The sequence below is a fragment of the Exophiala dermatitidis genome (genome assembly GCF_000230625.1).
Source record: "Exophiala dermatitidis NIH/UT8656 unplaced genomic scaffold supercont1.5, whole genome shotgun sequence".
NCBI classification, from domain to species: Eukaryota; Fungi; Ascomycota; class Eurotiomycetes; order Chaetothyriales; family Herpotrichiellaceae; genus Exophiala; species Exophiala dermatitidis.
In genome coordinates, this window is record NW_008751650.1 from 2,743,798 (window position 1) to 2,762,986 (window position 19,189).

At 51.7% G+C, this 19,189-nt stretch overlaps 5 protein-coding genes across 5 annotated transcripts; 4 read left to right on the forward strand and 1 right to left on the reverse strand.

Annotated features, from left to right (window-relative positions):
• Nucleotides 1-1,349: 1,349 nt before the first annotated feature.
• Nucleotides 1,350-2,431, forward strand: HMPREF1120_06549 (aldose 1-epimerase; the record flags this gene model as incomplete). The annotated part of the gene is made up of 2 exons (XM_009160752.1): nt 1,350-1,852; nt 1,930-2,431. 2 exons carry the CDS (start codon nt 1,350-1,352, stop codon nt 2,429-2,431), a joined length of 1,005 nt encoding a protein of 334 aa, XP_009159000.1.
• Nucleotides 2,432-6,757: 4,326 nt separating this feature from the next.
• HMPREF1120_06550 (uncharacterized protein) lies at nt 6,758-8,961 on the forward strand (the record flags this gene model as incomplete). Its single annotated transcript, XM_009160753.1, has 2 exons — nt 6,758-8,482; nt 8,650-8,961. The coding sequence occupies 2 exons, from the start codon at nt 6,758-6,760 to the stop codon at nt 8,959-8,961; spliced, it is 2,037 nt and encodes a 678-aa protein (XP_009159001.1).
• A 633-nt stretch (nt 8,962-9,594) lies between these two features.
• HMPREF1120_06551 (uncharacterized protein) lies at nt 9,595-9,893 on the forward strand (the record flags this gene model as incomplete). The annotated part of the gene is made up of 2 exons (XM_009160754.1): nt 9,595-9,663; nt 9,687-9,893. The coding sequence occupies 2 exons, from the start codon at nt 9,595-9,597 to the stop codon at nt 9,891-9,893; spliced, it is 276 nt and encodes a 91-aa protein (XP_009159002.1).
• A 2,078-nt stretch (nt 9,894-11,971) lies between these two features.
• On the forward strand, nt 11,972-13,792 carry HMPREF1120_06552 (uncharacterized protein; the record flags this gene model as incomplete). Its single annotated transcript, XM_009160755.1, has 2 exons — nt 11,972-12,092; nt 12,429-13,792. The coding sequence occupies 2 exons, from the start codon at nt 11,972-11,974 to the stop codon at nt 13,790-13,792; spliced, it is 1,485 nt and encodes a 494-aa protein (XP_009159003.1).
• Nucleotides 13,793-15,298: 1,506 nt separating this feature from the next.
• Nucleotides 15,299-19,030, reverse strand: HMPREF1120_06553 (uncharacterized protein). The gene is made up of 2 exons (XM_009160756.1): nt 18,725-19,030; nt 15,299-18,666 (listed from the first exon to the last, which is right to left on the reverse strand). The coding sequence occupies exon 2, from the start codon at nt 18,638-18,640 to the stop codon at nt 15,458-15,460; it is 3,183 nt and encodes a 1,060-aa protein (XP_009159004.1). The 5' UTR covers nt 18,641-18,666; nt 18,725-19,030; the 3' UTR covers nt 15,299-15,457.
• Nucleotides 19,031-19,189: the final 159 nt, after the last annotated feature.

The following is a 19,189-nucleotide window of genomic DNA, read 5'->3' on the forward strand; positions in this document are numbered from 1 at the left end:
AGTTCAAATGATCCGATTTGACTTTCTTTGTCAATCATTTCATTCAGAGTTGCTGACCAGGCGTGCTGCGGAACGTGACTTTCACTTAGGCCTCCCCTCCCACATCCTCTAAGGATTAAATATGCTGGATTTTGAACTTTGTACTCTGCAGTGGGTGTTGGACTCTCTCTCTCTCCGTATTGACATCACGACGGCAACAAAAAACCCGGAGAGATGGGGCCCAAAACCGCAACCGCAACCCACTACCGCTACAGCAATCGTTACCCTGACCTGGTGCGGAATGGTATGCCGTGGTATGCCCTGTGCATAGCACTGCACACTGCAATGCACAGGGCGAGGAGAAGAGCACTGGCAAACTCGGGACCGCTATGCGGAAAACGAGGCAAGTAGAGTTTGGACTGATGGGAGTCTAAATCCTGTAACTTTGAGGCAAAAGACTACAAAACCTAGGAGTCAAGTCGGTTGGGTCTTTTTCCTTTTCTTTGTCATCTCACTGCATGTCATGCAGTGGAGGAGGGGAGGGGGAGGCCTGACTTAGGTTTCATCACCATGACTGTCATCTCCGAGGGTTGGTTGCTGTACTCATTGTTCACAAAATGGAATGGCAGGAACATAGTTACCTAGGTACTGTAGCTGTCAGTACCTAGAGCATTGGTGCGAGTTTCGCGTATCTCCTCGGCTGGATATGAATGTCGAGCTGACTCCATAAGGTAGTTGTGGTATGTACATGTCTGCATTGTACCTGGTAGTGTGGAGGCTGACGAAGCTGCTGAACAACCTGGAACTTTCAAGTTTGACATGCAGTAGTAGTGAGTGGTGAAAGGAATGTGATGCCGCTTAGTCAGGGAGGAAGTTGCTGACATGATATACGAAGTCGTAAGCTCATAACTAAGCGAGATGGACTGCATCGCCGCCGGGGTTTCCTTTCTGGTGCCTGTCGGGTGGAAACTTTGGCACCAACAGAAATACTCGTGAATGTAGCAGTCCTGGTTTGATGGTTATGATATATTCACATCGAACACCTTCTTGTTCAATCTGCAGTGCATGGAGATAGGTAAGTGACCTTTGAGCTTCTGCGCCGGTAAAATGTATCCTGCCCACGGGGTCCGGCCGGATAAAATGCAAAGATGCCCACCGGCCCTTTAACCATTTTAGCCAACCACAACACTCATGCCATCATATCATGGCACCGCCGCGGAAAGTGACCACCTCCCATAAGGCAATTTCAGCAAATATTGTAGACGAGTTGTGTTTCACAACTTCAAAGAACCAGAACCAGCTTAGATAAAGGTATCTATAATCACCGGCAACCAATCAGCAAGACACACAATTCAGTACTCTGCAACACCATGTCATCAGATTCAGGCTTCTCGTTCCTCCCCCAAGGAGCCATCATCCAAGAATTCAAAGTCGCCGGCCACAACATCGTACTGGGGTATCCGGATCCCGAACCATACGCGACATCGCCGTTCTTTGGAGAGACGATTGGGCGAGTGGCCAACCGGATTGCCAACGCCGAATTCCAAGCCAACAATGGCAAGACGTACAAGCTGGCGGCCAACGAGGGCAAAAACCATCTCCATGGTGGAACGTCTGGCTGGGGCAAGAAGAAGTTCAATGGACCGGAACCCGTCAACCGTAATGGCAAGGAAGCTGTTTTGTTTACTTATGTCTCTCCGGACGGCGAGGAAGGGTATCCTGGTACGGTGGAGCTTAAAGTGTGGTATAGTGCCTGGACGGAGCAGGACAGTGACAACGAAGGGGTCACCAAGACGGTGCTGGAAACCGAATATGAAGTCCAGTTGATTGGGGATGAATGCGAAGAGACTGTGGTCAATGTGACGAATCATGGGTAAGTCGACCGCATTCACCGAGGGCGAGGAATAAAAACCACAATCGAACTGTCACTGACAGTGACACTGGTGCTAGTTATTTCAACATCACCGACGGGCCTACAATCGGAGGAACCGAAATCACACTCCACACGACAAAATACCTGCCGGTGGACGAGGCTGACATTCCGCTCGGCACCATCGACGACTTTCCCGGCATCGAAGCAGGCAAGCCATTTGTGCTGGGCGCCACTGAGCCAGATATCGACCACTGCTTCATTGTCGACGCGGACGCTTCACATATTCCCCTTGATACGCGGCCGAGACCGCTGAAACCGCTGATCAGCGCCGCGCACCCAGGCACAAAGTTGCATTTGGACGTTTTCAGCACCGAGCCATCTTTCCAGTTTTACACGGGCAAGTATATTGATGCGCCGGCGACGGCAAACACGCCCGCCAGGGGTCCCCGGGCTGGCTTCTGTGTCGAGCCCGCTCGCTATATCAACGCCGTCAATGTCCCCGAGTGGAGGGGCCAAGTGTTGTTGAAGCGTGGCCAGGTCTGGGGTGCTCGGACGGTGCACAAGGCTTGGAAGGCATGAAACTGGACAGCGGTATCTTGCTTTTCTTGCCCTTGGGAATGGAAAGGGAGATGAGGCTGGCTATCTTACTACGAGCAGTGTTGACGTTGGTTCTGAAAGTACATGACATGTACAGTACTACTCGTGCAGATAGACTAAGGTACCTAGGTACCTGCCATCTGGTCATGTTTACCTCATGATGTCCGAGATTTTGCTCTCGAAAGAATCAAATGGATCTCGGCACTCTCGCCGTTACTATAACCCCTGGAATCAGGTACCTCTGTCGCGAGCGATTTACTTTTTTTCTGTATCACACTGGCAGCTGCAAGAAATACCTCGCTCCCTGGCACGCACCTACTGGAGCGTCGATGATTTCCCCACCAGCCGTGGCCCGTAAAAACTTGGTGGGTTCGGGGGTGTCAGAAAAATAATCGAATGTGTCTCCGATGCAGCGGTTACACAGCAGCAGTAGCATAATCAATCAGTCAGCCACGGTGTGGGTGTGCAGTGGGTGTGGGCATGAGAGAAAATCACGCGCCGTGCCGATTTTCCAGAAACGAACTTGAAAGGAACCACTGCAGTCTGTGTCCCCACCACCGTGACTGACTGCACTGCATGCCAGGTACAAACCTCTCCCTTTTTTCTGTTGCTTTGAATTGTTTCGATCGGCATTGGCATCGGCGTCGGCATCATCATGATTGGAATCGTACTATGGATCATGGAATCGTTTCATTTTCTATCCACCGTTGCTTATACTTCCCCGTTGCCTAAGGTACAGCAACTGTTCACCACTGCAAGCGATCGATAAATGCCTCATATGTAGCGTCACATTGGCTGGATGGATGAGTGATCAATATTACTTTTCTGTCCTGTCCTAAGTCATCATTGCGACTGACAACGGTCACGGCTTGCCGTGGTAAGGAAGGTCGTTGTGCCATGTCCATGTGGAACTGAAGGGGGTCTGGAAATTTCCTCCGTCGTCCGTCGAGAGAGCGGGTATCATAGTCGGCCGTAAGTAAACGCCGAACGTGTACCTGGGTAGTACTACCTAGGACGTCTTTATGTTCTACCTTATTAAGGTCAGGTACCGAGAATAGTACGTCCAAATGATAGGGCACTTGGTACCCTACTGTAGCTGGTCCACCGGGCGGAGAGCCGTATCCGACGCTTTTAATCGTAGCAGTTTAGTGGCACTGCAGTGGGATGGCGAGTCGGGAATTACAGTTGCTCATTTTCGGCCGATTTTAGGGCACTTTCGAGTATTCCGGATTATAGGTAAGCCCCGGACGTACATTCATTGTACAGACATCCGGCCGGACCGTCTGTTCCGTTAGATACCTAAAAGTAAGCAACACTGCATGCACTGCATGCCCTCTCAACATCGTAATTTACGACGATCAACTAGGGTATTGCGGTCATGACAGCCTGAAAACGGTATCTGAACTGGGAAATAAATGGTCCAATCACTTCTTTAGCACTGCAGCACTGTGCAGTGGTGATGAAGAAGATCTGTCGAAAAGCGCACTCTGATGTACGTAAACGCGTCGCACGGTGCGTCGTACATCGTCGTTGTTGTACGTAAGGTATTACTCATCCGGAGCCGGCCATCAACCTCGACTCCGACCGTGCTTTTGTTCTACAACCGCCAGGCTGGATTCAGACCGGGACTCACTCCTAAGATGAAGTGCCGTGCCATGCTTGGTTATTCACACACGCATCTCGGTTGTATCGTCTGGATTTCGAACTTGCTCTCGATAGTGCAGACTAATAGCTAATAGCTAGGTACTAATCAGGCTGACTCAGTCTACTGAAGCTGACATCTGAAACGAAACAAGGGCGTGGCAGTGTGGAATGGATTGGTGCAGGGTGGCTTGGAAACAACCCTGGGACCCCTGCTCTCCTCTGGTCTTGGGGCTCGACCGGTCTCAAAAGTCCAAGCACTGCACGCCAAAGCTCTCTTATCCTCGTCATTCGCAGATGGGGAGGACGGCAAATCCCACTGGCAACAAGTAGTGTGGGATTTGCCCTGCCCTACGGTCACTGGCAGTCTAAAACGGGGCGTCGAGTCTCGCTTGTCCTGTCCTGTCCTCAAGGTCAGGTCTGACAGCCAGGCAGGCAACAGCCAGAAAGGAAAGGAGAGGTCCAGCACATCGATTTCGTATTCGCTAAGACAGCCGGAACAGGCATTCAACACTAGTTGTAGGTGCTATCACGCACTGCACAGAAAGACAAGGTATTTGTGCTGACTCTGTCTTCCCCGCTGCCAATGCCGACGGATGCAGCGCCAATTCCCCCTTCCCCGCCCAAAGCCTCGTCGGCGTCGTAATCAGATACGAAAAGCCTGAGTGATGGTCTTGGATACCTAGAACAGCGCTGCACTGCAACAAGCAATCAGCTGACTGAGTCAGTCAGTCAGTCAGTCAGGCGTGCGACCGAGTGGGCGCTTTCCAAGACCATAGACAAGAAGACAAGACTCCTGCCATGAAGGATAGTACTATTAGCTAGCATCGTCAATACTGATAGTACTGGGGTCGAGGCTGCTCGCTTCGACAATCCCTGCCACCGCTTTTGGAGATTGGCAACGCCATTACTGTATTTAGTCATCCTTGACGTGATTGATCCTTGGGTACTGTGCTCAGTTGTGGTGTGGGTGTGTGAACCGTGACTTGTAATCGACTATTTCCACGGCCTGTTAATTGGTGTCGATCATCCACGGGCAGTCCATGGCGCCAAAGGGCCAGAACTTTCAGCCCGCGGAGGAAGCCTTCCAATATTCGGCGACATTTGTACGTGCTGTATCTCGATTCGGCGACTTCAAGTTGAAAAACATTCCGTGCGCAATGCTAAGGCGGTACTAGTTGTAAAGGAGCTTCTAGTACCAGCTTCCATTGATGCGCTACTGGTCATCGTACGTGCCCTGTAGTAGGTTAGGTTGCCGCCGCGCTGCACCCCAGTGCTTGTCCGTGTCAGCGGTATGGTATTACCGTATCATTGCTTGTAATTGTAAGGTCATGTCGTACTGTCATTTACTACCTTAACACAAATGATACCTAGGTAGTGGCTTGACTAACATCATGATATTTACATAAGCGGGTAAGGAGGGTTAAGTCATCGACCTAGTATCAAGGTACGTTCTACAGACAGCACTACCGTACAGGAACTTCATCATCGTGGCTTCGTCCAACATATGGTTTAATATTGTCATCGTCTTTGCACTCTGTCATCAGGACGGTGCGTGGGTGTTCCGAGGTAGGCTGCTTGAAAACGTTGAAGGAATACTCAACATCGAGGACCGAGTGCAACTTTACCACAGTCTGATGTTGCCCTTCAAGTTTTGTCTTCCGGGGCCTCTTCGTGAAGAGGCAGCTGCATCTGCAGTGGTGTTCCGCTCTATTCTTACACGAGAGGCTAATGAGCCTGGGCTCCCTGACCCGGATTTTATTTTGCATCGATCAAGCAATTTGCCATAGGATCGGGGTCCTAATGAACGGAGAATAACATTCCTTCACGATCCGATCGCGTCTGAAATGGACGCGGGCGAGTCATCGCCACTGCGATTGGTCGCCTTGTTGCTGAATCTGATTCCTCCCTTCCTCCGCAAGGCTGTGTCCAGCTCTGTACATCGGCAACACCAACTACCTTACCCAGTCAACAGCTTTTCCATCGATGCGCATCTTCTCGCATTTCAAACACTGATCCACGTCACGTCAGTACCTACCAGTAGGTGGCCTCTGGCATCTCCAGATTCTAACCAACGTCTGCGTTCTGTGTGATTCTCTACACCCGACTTCATCCTGCTTAATGCGTGCATCGAACAGCTTGGTGACTAAAGAGGAAGAAGGAAACCACAGGACTTTTCTTCCTCCTCTTCAAGACTGACTTGACCGGTTGTGCGTGGCTTGTCGCAGGAAGTTGAAAGGCAACAGTCTTGTCGATATGCAGACCCGACATACTTCTTTGGTGCCATCCAAACGTGGAGGGAAGCTAAGGCTGTCCATGGACTTGGTCCAGAATGGCTGACACCCATCCCTTCGAAGCCTAGCGCGTCAATCAAGCATATCTAAGCAATCGAGCAGATACCCCTTCATTCCACCATGCGACCCTGGGTTTCCGTGCGACGATCCTGGAGCTGGGTCTGTGCACTTATGGTCGAGATAGGGTACACGGTTGGAATGCTGCATTCTACCACTGTTGTTATGGTCTCGCGTTGACAACTCGCGGCTCCTCAAAAGCCAACAACCTCTGCCTCCTTCTTTCTTTCTCGTCCTGACAGTCACTCGTTTGGTCCATAACCCGCGGTCTAACACTTGCTATTCATTTTTTGCTCTGCGGAAAACCACGGCCATCATGCGGCCGACATCGTCGCTCTTTTTACAGTCCTTGGCCCTGCGATTCGCGGTGGCCAACGGTCAGGCTTTGCAAACTCTCACCTATGGTCCTGCCGGGCCATGCCCAGCTCCCTTGGTGACCAGTGTTATTGTACAGCCTGTTTATTACAGCTCCTTCTTTCAGTCGGCGTCGCAGATTGTCAATGTCTTTGGCAATGGCGAAACCATCAACATCGGCAATGCTCCAACCACGTACATTCAGAATACATACATCACAACGACCATAATCTCCACCGTCACAACGACAAATGCCACATCTTCGGGTCCGCTGGTTGGCCCTGGCAGCGCATCAACCACCGGCTCCAGCAGCGGGCCCAGTGGCACCATCACCACAAGTGCATCATATGGTTCTTCGAGCGCGTCAACCACCGGCTTCAGCATGACTCCTACCTCCAGTTCGTTGGCGACGACATCTGGCTATCCCACAGCTCCACCTACGATCTACAGTACTGTGGCGCCTCCCATGACCACTCCAACACCGCAACCGACCCTATTGTCAACTTCTGTGGATTCGCAGGGCAATACTGTGACGGTCACTGTGGTCCAACCGACCTTTACACTGGGAGAAGGTCTCCAGAGCGGGGTCCAAACCGACATACCAGCAACTTCGCCTGTCATGGTAGGCATTGCTTTTGGTGGACCAGGCGCCAAGGTTAAGAGACAGGAACCTACTGCTGCTCCCAGCTCCACTTTGGACGGGCCTCAACCAGCAGGACTGCTTCAGGGAGAGAATGGAGGATCTGGTAACAACTGTGGCTTCGCTACCCGGTGGTATCTTCGAAATGGCATGCTCTTGGCCGGCAATGAGTCGGTCGGGCGCAATTTCAGCGATTTCTACGTGCCGATAACACCGCAGCCATACATCAACGATGTCAACACAACTTTCTTCTTCAGCGACGGTATCCTTGGGTGGAATAGCACCGATCGAGGCCCAGCGACATTCTACCAGTGTGGCGATGGTCTTGTCTATGCTGGATTCCCCTATCCTCCAAGAAGTGACTGTTATGTTGTGACGTTGGGTGGCATAGCCGCTGCGGCCTGTCCGGTCGATTATACCAACTCTGCAGTCGATGTTTCCTCATCGACAACATCAAGTGCGGCTGAGAGCACCACAACGTCCGGTGTTCCGGACTCATCTACAACATCGGACGTAACGACCACGTCAGACACGACAAGCGTACCCTTGACGACAACGACGACCGATTCATCTGTTGCAGTATCGAGCACCACAACCATTACAACTACCACAACGAGCTTGGCTGTATCTTCCACTACGACCAATCCCTCCCCATCCTCAACCTCTCCCGTTGTTGCCTCGAGCAGTACGACGCGAGCCACCACGACCACCGCCGCCGCTACCACGACGACTGTTGCACCCGCAGGTTCGACCTCTTCATCAGTAACCTCCTCTGTGCCAACGTCGTCGTCAACTGCCGTGCCTTCTACAACTACTACGACTTTGAGTCAGGGTTCTTCCGGCACATCTAGCCAGCAAAGTGCTAGCACGAGCACCAGCAGAGTTTCCTCCAGCTCCACCGGCTCGACAGTCGGGACGTCTAGTTCTACGACAGTGGTTCCGACAACGACGACAACCCCGTCCTCGTCTGGAAGTCAAACTAGCCCTACGTCGTCCTCATCTGGAACGAGCGTTGGACCTGCTGGTGGATCAAGCACTACTTCAGTGGTTGGCCAGAGTACAAGCACGACGACTCAAGGTTTGACGAGCTCTGTCTCAAGTACTTCAGCAGGTATAGTGTCTTCCTCTCCTACTTCTTCCACCCCTGTCCCTACTTCAAGCACATCCTCCCAGTCCCAAAGCAGTGGTTCCGGAGCAAGTACCTCGTCCAGTAGCAGCGTGGTTACATCTTCGTCAACAACCACATCAACAACGATGTCAACGACAGCGTCAACGACAGCGTCAACGACAGCGTCAACGACAGCGTCAACGACAGCGTCAACGACAGCGTCAACGACAGCGTCAACGACAATGTCAACCACGGCGTCAACAACCACCTCCTTGGCATCTTCAAGCTCTACTTCTTCTGGGCCCGCTGCTGGTTCTACCAGCACTTCTACCAGCAGTTCTACCAGCAGTTTCACTACCACAACAGCGTCCAGCTCAACGCAAACTTCGGGTGTAACGTCTTCTACCAGTACCAGTAGTAGCTCCTCTACGACTGCATCTTCAAGTTCTGGTATGTGTTCTTTCCTTTCCTATTAGTTCGTTCCAATGTGTTTGCGTTATGATTGAGCCTTTCTTCGTTGAATCCAACAACAACGTCAGCTGTGACCACCACAACTACCGTTTTGAATGATGCGGTAACGACCAGTACGTCCGACACTGGAAGCACTACCACTGCTTCCGCGACGACTTCTACTACAAGCTCGACGTCGATGGGGGCTACAAGTACTACTACAAGCTCCACATCGACGACAGCCACGAGTTCTAGCACAAGCTCCTCGTCGACGACGGACACGACTTCGAGCACTATTGCAAGCAGCCCAACTAGTACGAGCACTACCACCGACTCGTCACCTACCACTTCGAGCTCAAGTACAACCTCGTCCGTGACTACAACATCGACCGCGAGCATGAGCGCGAGCACGAGCACGAGCACGGATTCTTCATCCACCACCACGACCGTGTCGAGTGACACAAGCTCTTCTAGTTCATCCTCAGGTACGTCACAAGTTGTCGATTCGAGTTCATCTTCCTCTTCCACCACTTCCACATCATCCTTCGATGTCGGCGGCGTTGCTACGACAAGCAGTTCTCAAAGCACGGCTACAACAACGATGGAAGGGACATCGACCACATTGAGCACGACTACTAGCACTGTCACTACGACAGCGTCTACCAGCTCAGTGAGTTCAGAGACAACCAGTAGCCCGAGCTCAACGATTGTGCCGACTTCTTCAACGTCTACAACGGATGGTATAACTTCTACGAGCACAAGTTCCACCCTGTCCACAACAGATGGAACCGGCACTACGGAGACGAGCTCATCGATGTCCACAACAGATGGCACAAGCTTTGCGAGCACGAGTTCCACCCAGTCTACAGCAGATGGTACCACCACTACGAGCATGAGTAGTACCCCGGTTTCTACAGACGGGACTAGCACTACGGATGGAAGTTCGTCATCGTCCACAACAGACGGGACAACAACTATGAGCACAACTTCTACTCAGTCCACAACAGATGGGACAAGCTCTACGAGCACAAGTTCTACCCAGTCTACAATAGATGCTACCACTACCACGAGCACGAGTACTACCCAGTCCACTACAGACGGGACTAGCAGTACGAGCACAAGTTCGTCGGCCACAACAGATGGTACAACCACTTCGGACATGAGTTCTACTCAGTCTACAACAGACGGTACAACGACCACAAGCACAAGTTCTACCCTGTCTACAACGGATGGTACAACCACTACGGACTCGAGTTCAACCCAGTCTACGAGTGATTCTACTAGTGAGACGACCTCACAAAGTCCTGCTTCAACGGCGTCCACGAGCACAACGACAACGAGTCAGTCGCGTAGTTCGTCGACAAGCTCCGATCCCACAACGACATCCACGGACTCAAGCAGGACAGTGACTAGCATATCTTCCCCGAGCTCTACGCTGACGACTACATCGTCTTCGGACACTACATCGTCAACGAGTACAACTACATTGACGACTACTGGAACAACAAGCTCGTCGGACACGTCTTCGTCATCTCCTTCGTCGAGCACTTCGTCTGTGACTAGCACGTCTTCCACGACCTCTACGTCGAGCAGTACACCGTCTTCTGACTCGTCATCGGCGACAGGTACAACTACCGTGACGAGTACTGAGACGACAAGCTCGTCTGACACGTCGTCTTCTACTTTGACGACCACAACTACCGTGACGACTGCTGGGACAACAAGCTCATCCGACACGTTGTCGTCTTCTACTTCGACGCCGAGCAGTATAAGCACTACACCTGTCTCTACTACGTCTTCCACAACATCAGTTTCGACTACGTCCTCGACGAGTTCTACTCCAGAAACCCCTACGGAAACGTCGAGCTTGACGACAACAACGTCCGATCCAACTACATCCTCATCAAGTACGAGCTCAGAGACCTCTACTACTGAGGCAAGCACATCCACGACGACGTCATTGTCGTCTACTTCATCCTCGTCGAGCAGCTCTACCTCGAGCACTACTAGCTTGTCTACTAGCTCATCAGACACTACTACAACCAGCTCGGCCACGCAGACCACTACCACGACGGGTACGTCGCTCAGGAGATCCGCGTGGGGACTGCAAACGCAAATTCCGTTATTTCGAGTCCGTGTGTTTATGGGGAGTTTCACTGACATCTTTCTTCGACAGGGCCGAGTTCAAGTACTAGTACTTCGACGAGCACAAGCAGTGAGTGTCCAGAAAAAACGAACTGGTTACCGTAAGACAAATGCTGACTCTTTATTAAACAGGTACCATAACGTCAGACTCTAGCACAAGTACCACTAGCATAGAGAGTACGACGACAAGCACTTCCACAACGTCGAGCGATAGGAGTAGTTCTTCGACCACTACCTCTAGTAGTACTTCGACAACTTCGAGCTCGAGTGATTCAAGCACTTCCACGTCGACCACCACCAGTATCACTACAACTACCACGAGTACTACGAGTACCTCGACCACAAGTACTTCTACCACGTCGACTGACACGTCTACTACGAGTACCACTTCTTCCACTACAAGTGATATAACCAGTACTACTTCGACGAATTCGGCTACCACGTCGACTACGTCCAGTAGTACATCGACAAGTTCAACTCCAATCACGACGACGACGTCTACTGATACCACAACGACGGCCTCTAGTGCTACAACAACAACTGATAGCACGTCAACCACATCTAGTGTTACTACCACGAGCACCTCCACCACAAGCATTACAACTACTACTAGTTTGACAACGTCAGACACGACGACGACTTCTATGAGTACGACTAGCACTTCGACCACGTCAAGTACTACGGCCAGTACTACAACCACAACTAGTGCTACCACGTCGACGACGTCTAGCGCTACAACTACATCTACTAGCACTTCGACCACGTCAGATACTACGACTACGACGAGTGCTACAACTTCAAGTACTACTACTACGTCGACGACGTCGAGCGATATGACTACGACTAGTACGTCAACCACGTCGAGCACTACAGCGAGTACTACGACCACGACGACTTCTACAACTACAAGTACTGCCACTACGTCAACAACGTCGAGCGACACAACAACGAGTAGTACGTCGAGTACTACGACGAGTACTACAACTACAAGTACTACTACTACCTCGACAACGACGAGTGCTACGACTACAAGTACCGCCACTACGTCCACGACGTCGAGCGATACAACCACGAGCAGTACTCCGACCACGTCAAGTACTACAACTACAAGTACTGCTACTACGTCGTCAACATCAACAACATCATCCACGACCTCGACCACTTCTACAACGAGTACTACTTCGATTACATCGACTGCTACCACTTCCACCACTTCTTCTACTACCACTTCTTCCGCGTCGTCTTCTTCTACCACTACCACAACGTTGCTAACTACTACTACTTCTACAGCTACCACGACCAGTACTACGACCACTTCTGCAAGCACAACGACTACTAGTACTACGACAACCGCACCAGTTACGACCACGACGACCACGGCCACTACCCCTAGCACAACGACTACTACGACCACGACGGGTGCTACTACGACCACAACAACAACTACCACGACAACAGGGGCTACGACGACGACGACGACGACGACGACGACGACAACAGCATCTACCAGCACCACAACAGCTGCAACGACTACAACGACCAGTACAACTACGAAGAGCACTACCACCACGACGACAACAACACCGGGGACCACGCAGGGGGTACCCAACTATACGTCGCTGGCATCGACTGTATATGCGTCATCTGTGTCAGCGGCTCTTGGAACCGGTACTCTCTGTGCAGGATCGAACGTGATGTCAACCAGTCAAGCATCGTTCCCGATCTACCCGGGGGCGTACAACTACCAAAAGGTGGCCCTATCAAACAATCCTACCACTGTCTACGAAGTGGAATGCTACATGAGTGCCAACCAGGGTAGCCCTAACGCGGCGACGATAAACGGCGTGAACTCACTAGAATACTGCATTGATCAATGCACGCAGTTGGGCCAATCGGGGTGCACGGTGGCATACTGGTCAGTCAAGGCCCAAACATGCCAGTTGTACCCCAACTCGGCCACGCCAGGCGGATCTGTTGCTCCGGGCGCGGAGGGACCAAACAGCTTGATTTTTGGCGTGCGGACGGCGCGACTTTTGACGACGGTGGCCCCGAATGTTGTTGATGCAACATACCTCCTGGCCCCGGGTGCACAGTACAATCTAGGGCTTTGTGGCGGATCTGCTGGCAACTATTATTACGACAAGACGTTTATCGGCGTGTACCACTCAGACAACACGATCCGAGCCGGCCGGGCTGACATCTGGTTTGTGAACTGTGGGGGCAACACATACTACTCCTCATCCATTGCAAGTTCCCAGCTGAACTCGACGCAAATGACCACCGTCATGACCAACACCGGCTTCCAGAACCCGCCTACCACCTCGGACGACTGTGCTCGTTTGTGTGCCTATACCAACGTCTACGCCGGCGACAATACCGGCAATCCACTCAACTGTCGGCTGTGGCATTGGACCATCGCCAACCAGTGCATCTTGTTCAGCTCTCGCGGCAGTCAGCCCTCGCCACTCACCAATGACAATACCATTCAAGCTTCTGGTATTTATCGCGGCAGCACAAACGCAGAATACCCTCTCAGTCAGGTGGCGAGCTACAAGCGGTCCCTTCCGCCAGGGCTTGGTCCGCAGCGTGTCCATGCCAGAGATGCACTGGCTGATGGGGGCATTCATGTGCCGGATGTCATCATCCCGTTCTAGACTGGCTTCTAGATTGGACAGAAGGACCAAGTTTATGGTTCTCGACCGAGTACTAGTGTGGTGAAGGGGCTAACGGGTGAAGTTTGTGGTGGTGGTGGTGGTGGTGGTGGTGGTTGTGGTTGTACTAGTTGTTCTAGTTGTACTGGTGGGAGGTGAGATGTATCGTGAGCATCAGGGTTATGGTGAAGCTGCAGGCACGAATGAAGGCGGAGGTGATTGTTGCATGATAGTGGAGTTGGGAATTTGCCTTGTTGAGTACGTTGTAGAGAGGGGTCGAGGTCAGGATGGGTCGGGATGGGTTAAGTTGGGCGGGAAGCGGAGTGAATTGGTCGTGGCAGGTACGGAGAAGATGCAAGACAAGGCAAGGCTGGAGTTGTTCGTTGTGTGCCGGTGACCTGTTTGTTAGAAGGATGGACTTTGCTGGTTTGCTGGTTTGCGTGGTTGCTTCTCCCTTTTTTTTTCTCTCTCGAGATTACAATCCACTATATCGTGTTGGACCGCCATAAATTCCGCTTTACTCTGATTCAACTTTTGCAGTTTCGTAGACTCTACCTTCTGGCTCGCTCAGACTCTTTCTAATTGTTGCATCGTGGAAATATATATCTCGAGTCAACCTCGAAGCGATTGGAATTGATCGACTTTGTTCACGGCTAGGTACTCTTGGTAAGACGTTCGGGCACTGACTGCAGTGAGATAAAGTAAAATACTACTAGTACCATAGAAACCTACCTACCTACCTACCTACCTACATATCTACCAGGAAGAACACCCCCGGTGAAGTGTTACCTTGGTTGTTGAGTACCTATACAGTATCGTGTGTGTCTGGTACCTCCCATTATGCTGCCTCTTAATGGGTACGGTGAGAGAAGAGAGAAAGAAACAAAGGCCGAGGGATAAGGACTCCCTGTTTAAGTACGTACATACCATACTCCCCTTATTTTGCCATCATGGGGCATGATTCCCTGCGAATTATAGATACTAGTGAGTCCTGGGATCCTGGGATGCTGGGTGTTGTTATTACAATGTAGGTACTGTACCTACCTAGTAGTACTGTAAAGCCTGACAACCAGACAACCAGCCAGCCAGCCAGCCTCTCTGTTTTCCTGTTCCGATTCTCATCATTCGAACTGATCTATCGCTTTTCGTAGCATAACATACGGTACCCTAGGTAGGTACCAAGCAGTACCAGTTGTAACCAATATTGCATCCCTGAAGTTTTGGACATGACATGGCGTGCCTGCTCCATGACAGACAGACAGACAGGGAGAGCCAAAGGTTGTACACTGTAAATACACTACCAACAGCCATGCAGTCAGTAAGGTAGATGGTCTAACCCCTAAGCCTTGTTTGCATTTCTTTTTTGCTGATGATCTGATGATCTGATGATCAGATGATCAGCCTTGCTCAACCTGTGTTCTCAGCCTCGGCCAGGTCAGATCTCATCAGCCTTGGCTTTTACAATACAACTACTGTATTCTGGTTGTTCCACCGGGAACAACAAAAAGGTACAGCTGGCTAGTGTACACACGCCACGACCAGTCCTCAGTCTTTGCATCGAACTCTAAGTTGGGTTCATTTATATTGGGAAGCCTAAAAGCATAGGTACAGGCACAGGTATAGGTACAGGTACAGGTACAGGTACTACTACCAGTCAGTCTTTTCAGATCAGATACCCGCCCCACCAACACCGACACCACCGACTCTCGTCCTCCCACCACCCTGCGCCTGAGCCTTTTGAAACTGTCGAATCAATCCCAACGGTCCCAGGGCGCCGCCTAGGGCAGTGATTGTATGGAGGTCATTATCTTCGTCTTCATCGTCATCATCTTGGTCGCTATCACTGTCATCGAGCTCACCAGCCTCGTCAGGAGTCTCGCGACTCTTCTTCCGACGACGCTCGACTTCGTATTTCCAGGAGCCGAGTTCTCCTTCTTCGTCGCCTTCGTCTTCTTGGCGGTGAATTTTGGCTTCGACTTCGCCTTGCCGTTCTTGACGGTCAGACGATGGTGGAGGTGGTGCTTGTTGGCTCTGACTCTGTCTTGCGGCGGTGGCGGTGACATGTGGAGAAACCACATCACGTCGAGCAGCTGCACTTCTGGCACCACTGCCTCCACCACGGTTCCGAACTATTGTTTGGCCAGCACCACCAGCACCACCACCACCACTAGTACTGACTGTCAAAGGCTGGTGATGTGGATCAAGTAAAAGGGATTGCAGAGGAGATGTGGCGCCGAGATGCTGCTGCTTGGACAACGACGGCGGCGCTAGTGGCAGATGTGTACTTGGATGAACTGCATGTCCGTGTCCGTACAACGCGGATGGAGGCGAACCTAGTCCCGAAACTGCGCCCGAGCTGCCTCTCTGCTGAGGGTGATCTGAATTGGGGAAAAGTGGTGAAGGTAAGCCCGGGACAGGAGGAGGCATGTTGAAAGGCCGACGGCGGCCGGCACTACCAGTGTAAGGGAAGCGAATGTCGGTTTTGGGGTTGCGCGCGTAATCGTTCATGAAGCCCCAGTAACTGTGTTCGAGTTTGTTGTCTTTGGAGGCAAAGTAATCTTCTCGTGGATTGATATTGAGATTCACATTGTTGTCGGCTGTGACCGTTCGTGCCGAGTTCTCTGTTGCTGTCGTTGCAGCAGCTGCAGTACCTGCACCTTGCCCCGTGCCATTGTCAACTGCCACAGCTGCCGCCGGTCGATACGGCTGCTGCATAAAGTTGAACTCGGCAAAAGAACAAACATACCCCAGCCCATCGACATGAACCGTAAACTCGCGAAAGAAATCAATGATCCGCTCACTGCACTTAGGCAAGCTGAACCAGAGCACAAAAGGAGTGAAGATCATACTCAATACCTCCTCGAGAAACAAAACCAGTTTCATCTGGTACAGCTGGGAAAACTCTTGTTTCACCTCCATCGTGTGAAGTCTCCCCGCCCAATGCTGGGGTTCGTAATGGGTAAACTGAATCACCTCCTGGATGGCAAGAGAAGTGTCGTAGACCATATTATCCTCGGGCAAGACACCGCGGGCGACGGCCCAGATGGACCCGAAAATCCCGAGATAGAAAATGGTCGTGCGACCTGGCGTGACTTCGAAATTTAAAAAGTTTTCCTGGTCTAGGATCGTGGCCAACCCGAGCACCGACACCACGGCGCCGGAAACCAAACTGACAAATTGGGCAGCCTGGATGGTTTTGTCCTTGGGGAACTGGTTGAGATATCGAGTCGCAAACGGATACGACATGTTGATGCGTCGCTGAAACAAGTGGTCCAACTCATTAAACTCGCGGAACTTCCACTGCGCAAACCGACTGTACTCCCTGGACCCGATCTGGGCGGGATTCTTTTGATATTCGTTGAAGTTCTCGAAAAAGTGCTTGAGGATGAAAAAGACCGTCAGGAATGGCGCAAAGATCAGACTGGCCACCCCGGCAAGAATGAATCGTTTTCGAAGTGCCTCGCAAAGATCCTTTCGATGGGTGTCCTTTAGAAACAATGTTCGCACTTGGCCCTTGCGGTTGAACACGAAATCCATGATGCATACGTCAATGTTCCACTCCAGGGTCCGGGTGAAGAGTTTGCGGTTGCGGAGGAATGGGATGGGCAGCGTCAAATCAAGAATGTCCTTGTTGATCATGGCTATCAAGTAGTTTTGTCTCCGCATCAGCCGGTTGGCAATGTCGTGTGCGTCCATCCGTTGTTTGTCCTGAGACCGAATGTATGCGCCTCGTTTGTTAGATGTGGAGGTGATGGTCGGGTTGGAATCTCGTAGAGCCATGAGCCGACTGACGATTTCCTGCCACGATATCGACTGGATCTCCTCTTCGGGGATGTCGAGCAGGTAATGGTAAAAGTCATGCATGTGCCTCAGACGCGGGATGTCCAGGATATACACTGCCGACTTCCAGATCCAAATGAATGTGGTGAGCCAGAGCAAAGCACTGGGGACAAAACCCATGTTTCTGCCACATTGAGGAACTAGGATTTCCGACATCTTGGTGCTTCCACGGACGTCTCGATAGTTGACACATTGGGTCAGAAACAATGAAAAGCCAACCACAAAGGCCACTGTGACGAGGTTCAAGAAGCGCATCAACAGAATCGACCAAAAGCCGTGGTAGACGTAGTACGTGTAGACTTCGAGGAGGAAGTTGTCGAGATTGACGACGTTGACCCATCGAAACATGGCCTTCTCTTTGGGGTCGGCGTTTGCAAGGGTTCCCCAGGTTCCCCAGAATGTGGCCGGGACAGGTGCGGTCCGGGGAGGATGTCTTGGATCGTTTGGAGATGACGGTCGATGAGGCTGCGCAGGAAACGGACGAGTTGTATCTGCCCGCGCTGTAAGGCCGTCGGACAGTTCACTCGGCGGTGGAGGCAGCGATATGGAGCCATGTTCACGGGCGCTTGCGTTGTGGTCGATGAGCAGAGACGCCGGAACCTCGTCATCCGCCTCTTCCACATCGAGTAATTTGTGAACCGCCGCCGCCTGATTCCATCTCGGTCTACATTGGGTCCTGCTCTTGTCTTTCCGGGAAGATCGTACTTTGTTGTTTACAGCAGAGGATGATTCGGCGCGAGCGGGAGGGATCCGCGTCGAGGAGCCAATATCAGGGCTGGTTGACTCGGCGTGAGCATGAGGGATTCTCGTCGACAATCCTATATCCGGACTATTCGCTTCAAAGTCTTGATATCCATGTTGTTGCGCAGTCTGGCTTCGTGGCACCAGCCCAGCCCGCTCTTCTATGTCAACAGAAGCCTCCGATTCTTCATCAGTCTGCCTGATCGTGTCATAGATCGAGGCCGAGGGGTTGTTTGACCCAGTAAAGCGGGAGAAGATGTTGGACGCCATCAGGGCGGCATGGAGGGTGTCGGTATCTGCAGACCGATGTGAATCAGAGGTGAGTAAGGAAGGTAAAGTAGTATGGAAACGAACGTAGTAGACGCTCAAGCAACGTCCATCTCGGCGTGTTTGTGCCTGCAGCTGCAAGGACAAACGCTGATGCTCCTGCGATGGCACATGACAGAGACGCAGACGCGGACGTGGACGGCGGATTTGTTGACGCAGGGCAAATGGCCGGCCGACCAGGTCACGAGAGACACTGTAATTGACCAAAAGCGCGACAGATGATAGGAATTCTGTTACAGAGGCGCGGTTATCGAAGAAGAAAAGGAATGGGAATAGGCAACATCAACAATACTGTAGATGTGTTCATTCAGTGGTAGAGTGTTCTACTGTGCCCGCATGGATGTTGTCATTGTCGGTCCTCTCCAACATTCCGCCCAAAATATTGCTACTCCGCAGCCTTGTCAGATCCCAGGATCCCACACTGCAAGGCTCTAAGTAGAGCCCCTTGCTGTGTACTGGTGCTGTACGGCAGGCTTCCGTTCTGCCTCATCC

Excerpts from the sequence above, each read along its gene's own strand:
- HMPREF1120_06553 (XM_009160756.1), bottom strand. The coding sequence starts at position 18,640 with ATGGCGTCCAACATCTTCTCCCGCTTTACTGGGTCAAACAACCCCTCG.